Source organism: Octopus bimaculoides, chromosome 3 (genome assembly GCF_001194135.2).
Source record: "Octopus bimaculoides isolate UCB-OBI-ISO-001 chromosome 3, ASM119413v2, whole genome shotgun sequence".
NCBI classification, from domain to species: domain Eukaryota; kingdom Metazoa; phylum Mollusca; class Cephalopoda; order Octopoda; family Octopodidae; genus Octopus; species Octopus bimaculoides.
In genome coordinates, this window is record NC_068983.1 from 73759222 (window position 1) to 73766930 (window position 7709).

At 36.6% G+C, this 7709-nt stretch overlaps 1 protein-coding gene across 2 annotated transcripts in view; it reads left to right on the forward strand.

The window, feature by feature from the left end:
* LOC106880276 (feline leukemia virus subgroup C receptor-related protein 2) overlaps positions 1-7709 on the forward strand; it is a 300669-nt gene that overhangs the window by 114448 nt on the left and 178512 nt on the right. Inside the window, exon 1 of one of the 2 annotated variants that reach the window (XM_014930149.2) lies at positions 3397-3709. The exons of the other annotated variant lie outside the window; for it this stretch is intronic. Coding sequence (XP_014785635.2) covers positions 3706-3709 — 4 coding nt within the window. The 5' untranslated portion in view covers positions 3397-3705. Of the gene's footprint in view, positions 1-3396; positions 3710-7709 lie in introns of those variants that run through there. 2 annotated transcript variants of the gene reach the window in all.

Below are 7709 nucleotides of genomic sequence, written 5' to 3' on the forward strand. Positions count from 1 at the left end.
TATACATACATACATAGAGAAAGAAGAAGAAGAAGAAGGAGAGAGAGAGAGAGAGAGGGGGGGGTAGAGAGAAGGAGGGAAGAAAAAGAGGTTTACTTCCACACAAGTAGGAAAACAAGAAAATTGGTTTTGAAATTGAAAATGCACTTATACTTATGTCTTAAAACGAATTATACTCTTTTACTCTTTTACTTGTTTCAGTCTTTTGACTGTGGCCATGCTGGAGCACCGCCTTTATAGTTAATTTTAAAAATATATATTAAAACACCATACCGGTTTCTTTAATTTAAATTTGTTTTTCAATGGTAAATAAAAATATCAAGAAAAATATAAAGAAAGTGAATGCACAAGAGAAAAACATTCGCACAAGATAAAACAAACATTCACATAAAGCCAAATGTTTAATAAGTTTGACAGCTAATAAGAAATTATGAAAGTTCAAATGGCCGATATATCTCATAGCTATAATACGTTAGAAATTTGAAAGTTCAATAAGTTTCATAGCTATAGATTATGCTGGCAGTTAGACATAAAGAAGATTTCAAAGTATAATTATTAATTTTTTGTTTTGTTTTTGTGTATTGGTGGAATCGTTGGTCGTTTGCTTTACTCATTCGAATGTGTACCATTCGACGGGATTCCATAAAGTTTCCGTCTTCTCGATTTCATTCAGAAGGCTTGGATAGACCCAGGGCTATGGTGCAAGACACTTGCCCAAAATTCCACGTAGTATAATCCAACCCGAGAACTCGTGATTGCAAAGCTAACTTCCACAACCTTTGGGCATACAATATTTATCTATACATATATATATGTATATATATATATATATATATATATATATATATATATATATATATATATGTATGTATGTATGTATATGTATGCACACATATATTCATACAAACACACACACACATATAGATATACATACATACATACACACGGTTATGTGGGTATGCACGCTCACACACATGCCTATGTGCGCACTCTTTTTACTCGTCAACTTACCCACCTATCTACCTCCCTCGCCTCCTTCCTCCCCCCTCTCTCTATCTCCTTCACACACGCAAACATTCATATATCTATAAATCACGCACATAATACAGCTCTGGATGCATGCTTAGCCTATATCGAAGAAAGTATCAATGTATATGTTATTTGTTTAGGTGGATGCGCAATGGCCCAGTGGTTAGGGCAGCGGAATCGTGGCCGTAGGATCACGGTTTCGATTCCCAGATCGGGCGCTGTGAGTGTTTATTGAGCGAAAACACCTAAAGCTCCACGTGGCTCCGGCAGGGGGTGGTAGCGAACCCTGCTGTACTCTTTCACCACAACTTTCTCTCACTCTTTCTTCCTGTTTCTGTTGTACCTGTATTTCGAAGGGCCAGCCTTGTCACACTCTGTGTCACGCTGAATCACCCCAAGAGCCACGTTAAGGGAACACGTGTCTGTGGAGTGCTCAGCCACTTGCACGTAAATTTCATGAGCAGGCTGTTCCGTCGATCGATTCAACTGGAACTCTCGTCGTCGTAACCGATGTGCGATAATGATATGGTCAAATGTTTTAATACAAATGTCAATGTCAGAGATGAGTTATGTTAATATTTGTGTGAATTCTTTTGTCCTAATACTTGTACTCTACCCCTGTGTCTGTGTATGTGGGTGCGCGCTTATGTGTAAATGTCTTTATTTGTGTCTGATATATTGACTATACCTGTATCTTCAGAAATGCTACGGACGAAGCCAAGCACATCTATAGTAGTCGGAAACAAAGCCTGTTTACATTTTAAAGCAGGATAGTGTATTAAACATAAACAAGCTTTAGGAGAAAGATTGATATAGAAATACGAACGAGGAATATCTGAAGAGAAATGTGTGAGGTAACAATACTAGATAACAGATGAAAAGAAACATAAGAGAGTGTGAGTACACAAAATAGGTAGATAGATAGACAGGTAGATAGATGGAGAGACATAGATGAATAGAAAGATATTCAGACAGATTGATAAATAGATAGACATACATATATACAGATAAATAGATAGATAGACAGATAGATAGATAGATAAATAAATAGATAGATAGATAGAGAAACGGATAGAAGGAGTAAGAAAACAGTAGAGGCACACTATACAGAGGGATAGAAATATATTGAGAAGAGAGACTAAACAAGAGCTAGTGAAAGAATTGGAAATAGGGATAAAGAAAAGGAGAATTAAAGAGATGATGCAAAGTATAAGGTAGATAATGAGGGTAGCATAAGTACAAAAGAAAGAAATTAAATGAAAGAGGTAAGTGAAATAATAGAATTGAGGGTAGAGAAATGAGAGAGAGAGAGAGAGAGAGAGAGGTAATTTAAAGAAATGGATATTTTATATAGTCAAAATATTCTTTTTCTTGTTTTCTCCAACTGTTAAGAAAAAAGCAATGTGTGTAAAAAGTGATAAGGTAAGCGCAATAGAGAAGACAAAGAAGTAGAAAAGCTAGAGAGAGGGAGAGAGAGAGAGAGAGAGAGAGAGATAGACAGAGAAGGAGAGAGAAAGAAAGGAAGAGAGGACAAATAAACGTAGAGAGGATGAAGAGATGCTAGATGGATATATACATACATTAGTGCGAATAGCAATATTAGGGAAAGGTAGAGAATACGAAACTCAATGAGTGAGTGAGTGAGTGAGAGAGAGAGAGAGAGAGAGAGAGAGAGAGTAAACTGAAAGAAAAAAAAGAAGGAAAGAGGGATATAGATGAGAGAAAGATAAATGCTAGAGAGGAAGCGAGAAAACACCTCTTAGTTGTCTGTCGCTCAATGAGAACGAGGCAAGAAATGAGGGGAAAAGAGTTAGATGTTGTGGAGAGGGCCCTTGAGAACTGCTTAAGTGCGCGTTTGTGTGTAAGGGAGAGGAATTAGAGCGGGAATATTAAGCATGGTGCCAGAAAACAAACAAACAAAAAAACTTAGAAATTAAAAGTATATATATATGTATTATTCAAAAGAATTCCCCAACTCTGTTTTTTATGTTTTATTTATGCTCTTATAATATTAATGTAGGATGTAGAATATATAGTATATATAGTAAAATGAAATTGTCTTATTGAATAAATGAAATATTGAATATCAAATATTAAATATTAAAGGACTAGTATACTTTTTTGCATTTTAGCAATTTTCAAGGTCCCATGTTGTGACAGGAAATATATATATATATATATATATATATATTGAGAGAGGAAAGTGGGATCATGAAAAAGAGGAGACCATTGATACTTATGAGAAAACGAGGAAAAGGTAAATAAAATATTGCGTGCACGTATGTGAGAGGGAAAGGGAAAGAGTGTATGTGTGAGTGAGAGTAAGACGGCGGAAGAAATAAAGAGTTGAATACACAAGCAGCGGTCGGTTTCATAAGAGAGAGAGAGAGAGAGAATGTAAGGCATAGGAAGCTCGGAGTGAGAAATAAAATGAGAGAGGTGAAGTTGAAGTAAGAGAGAGTGAGAGAGGAGGGAGAGAGAAAGAGAGATAGAGATCGAAAGTGAGAGAGAGAGAGATTGTTAAGGTAAGTGAATGAGTGAGAGTATGCGGTAGAAGCAAGCCAAAAGTGTTTTTGGTCGTTGAGAAAATCACATCTCGAACGGCAAGTTGAGAAAAAGAGAGCCAAGCTTGGATGGTTGTATGTTGATGGCTTAGTCTCACCAAAATTCGACACAATGGGTAAGTTAATAAATATCATTAATAATTATTATTTTTATTTGCATTATCAACATCATCGACATCTTTATATTGCATAATCGCGGGGTTTATCTTTGAGGTTATCGATGTTCCTTAGTAGTAACTGCTAACACTGCTGTTGATGAACGATGTTGTTATTTAGTCATCGAGTTTTGTTATTGACGATTTTGTGGACCTCGTGTTTCTGAGTTCAGATCCTGTTCGATATCAGCTTGACCATAACATCCGCCCATAGTTCGATAAAACAAGAAGTACCAGTGGTATGTTCGTGTCGATTCGATCATCTGTACGATATTTACGATATTGCTCTACATCTCGTCAAATGAAATAATTTCTTTTCATATTTTATAGAAGTGTTATTCGGTCGTTCGTGAAAGACGGGGAAAAATGTTTGTAGGTAGCCAAAGCTATCTGGAAAGGCATGCCGGGCAGACAAAACTGTTCGGGAAGATGTGACGAGTAGAACGGTTTTGGAAGGTGTAGTCGGCAGATAAAATTGAAACTGATTTTGCTGTTTAACCCTAGTAAACCCCGATCAAAGAAAAAAATATGTTAATCTAGTGATGATCATCCCGTGTTTTGCAAATTATATTAGGATTACCTTAACATATCCTTTAAGCCTCCTTCGTTGACTCGTTCGTAAGAGAACTGTTTGGGAATGCGGTGTGTAGACAAACCAGCGGACGAAGATGTACTATATAGACTAAAAAGTCTGTAAGTGGACAAAGCTGTACAGAGAGGTGTAATGGGTTGACGATATGGTCAGAGAGTACTTACGGGTAGTCTGGTTCCATCGAACCTGGTTAATAATGGTTAGGATGAAGAAGAGATAGATAATAGATAGATAGGGAGGGAGGGAGGTGGAAGAGAGAAGATTCTATTTAAAAACATGACAAAAAGATCTTAAGTTTAGCAGCGTACGATGAGTCAATCGCCTCCACTAATTCTTTCTCGCTTTACTTCCCACTTTCCAAGAGTTTATTTGCGTTTGTTTACCTTGATAAGGCAATAACTTGATTCTCACTCTATGAATTACTTCATAGTTGAATACTTTTAAACTGTTCTGTTACCTTGTTTTATTTTCTCTCTTTTCCATTTCGTGATTCCCTTGCCGTTCTTGTCGCTTGGTGACACGTTTTGGCGCAAGTACACCAGGACTGAGTACAACAAATAATATGCTCTATCCTATCCATGTTTTATTTCCATTAAATTGAGGTGTTATATCTTGATTCCAAGAAGGCCTTCGAATGTCGTAAACACTGCACTTCTTTGACTTTAAAAAAATGTGAAGATTCATGCATAATCATGTGCTTGTACATGTTTGTACGTACGCATGCATGTATGTATAAACACACACACATACATGCTTATGTGTGTTTGGGTATGTATGAGTGTTTACATACGTTCGTTTGTATGCATGCATGCATGTATGTATGTATGTATGTATGTGTGTATGTAAGCATGTATAAACACATGCATGTATGAGCGTTTGTATGTATGCATGCATGCATGTATGTATACATAAACACACATACTTGCTCATACGTATGTTTATGTACTACGTACTTATGTATGCATGCATATATGTATGTATGTATGTATGTATGTATGTATGTATGTGCACATATCGTTCCCATGGGCACCTCGTCACTTTAACGCTGGCCTTGTTACCATGAATTCTCTACCCACGAAAGAATACTCATGATTTCTTGTCAGGATATCAGGCTTGCTTTTTCTTCTTTCTCTTCCAACTCACATCTTATTCTGAATAGCCTTAACTTCTATTATTTAAAAGAAAAATGTGCATCGTCGACTGACAGAATTGGTAGGGCGTGGGACAGGATATGTTGCAATATTTAGTTACCTTATTTTGCATTCTAAGTGCTAACCTTATTTTACATTCTAAGTTCTAATCCTGCCGCATTCAATTTCACCCCTTTTTCAGGGGCAATATTATATGCATCAACCAAATATCATAGTCGGTGTGACCTTGTACTTAAGTTAAAATAATTTGTTAACGTTCCAAACGGGGGAGTCTCAACAGGGTTATCCACTATGCTAGAAATAGCAGCCAATTTTCATCAAATCATGCCCTACATTTTTCTTTTTATTAAAGAAAGGACGCTTTAGATTTTATAGTCCAAGACACTAAATTCCTGGAAAAACAAAAGAAAAAGAAAAATCAGGAATTTTGTGTGTGTTAGATCTACTCGATCATACTAAACCATCAGTTGCCCTTCTTGTTTGGGCTCAAATCTCGCGAGGATAGAATAATACACTTTGCATTTCTCCGGAGTTGATAAGATATTAATAATTATATTATTGTCAATTCGTCTACCGTCGATTATAATTATTACAGCACCAAAAAAATTGGTTAAATTTCCTGTGAAAAAGATTTAAAAAAGAAATAGTAACTAAATGAAGTCAATGTTAGGGAGGGAACACAGTATTAACACTGAAAGATAAAAAGAATTAATATAAGTAAATAAATAAGGCATACTTTAATCGCATGCTTTGAAAGAGAACCTAAACAGCACAGCAACACACAACCAATCGCTAAATAAAGGCAGTATGTCACTAGACTAACCGCTGACCCATGGCATACGACCTCTTCAATTAAGATCCTGGCAACCAAACAGTCCAGCTTACGGCCCACACAAAAGGATAACAAATGTATTCTTATAGAGCATCCAAGATGCGAATTAGAGCCATAACAGAAGACAAAATATCCTCGTGACAGGTTGGTTGCGGGTGAAAAATGAATATATAGCATTATAAACTGTGCGCGTGTCTATCCACACACACACACACACACGTAGTTGTCGATAAATATGTAAATTCGTCAGTGTATTTGAATATATGCATATGTGAAGCATGTATGTCTGAACACGCACACATACATACACCCATACTTTCGCTCTCTTTTGCTCTTTCTTTCTCTCCCTCCTACACACATGCACAGACTGGTACAATATTGAGTTAAAACAATACAGATGTACAGCAGAATAAAATGTAGCTACTTCAATATGCTCCGGAACGACAATGGTTTAGTGTACGCCAACGGGGAGACCCCCACATGGTTGTTAAATCTGCTAGAAATAACAGCCAGATGTTTCCTTCTTAAACTACACTCTGCTGACTTTGCAAAGAAAAAATATGTTGGATAATGTAGCCCTGCGTGCTTTCGAAAGGACGGGATGGCCATGGCTGGAATATCCTTGATCATAGGTCTGTTCGTTCAGGGAGGGACAACAATAGAAGAATACCTGAAGAATTGTATCATATTAATTATGTATTTTCATATTAAGAAACAGTGACACGGAGTGTTACCGTATGTTGTGGTTTGCCCAGATTTACATCAGTCCTGATCAAGCAGAACTTTGATCAAAGACATGACCACTCCTTTTTTTAAGAGTATTTAGGACTACATTATCGATTTTTTTAATGATGATTTGAGGCAGAGTTGACTTATTTCTAGCAGACTGTGCGACTACGTAGAAACTCTCTAAACGGCTAAGTTTTACTTACATTTCAAATGCTATGGTTTCGACTTTTTGATTGAAAAATAAATTACAAGTGCAGACGAGATATATTTATATACTCACTCACTAGCGTAGCTGGGGGGCGAGAGGTAGGGGGCTGTCCGCCCCGGGCGGCACTTTTAAAGGGGCGGCACTTTTGGGTTTGCTGTAGGTAATATGTGTTTTTTGTGGGGTCCGGCCGCCACACACTCTAGCTACGCTAGTGTATACACTTATATTTTTGTTCTTGGTCATCAGTGGAGTTGAAAACATTGAGAAAACTTAGTGACTTAAATGATACGAAACCTTAAAATAATGTTTCTCTAAATTTTGAAATAATATTCTGCATTGACCTAACCACATGCAAAAAACATGATTCATACTTATATACCTTGTCAAAATTTTAATAGAAAACATTGTGAAAAAGCGTAATTGTATGACATTAACTTTCACATTGTATA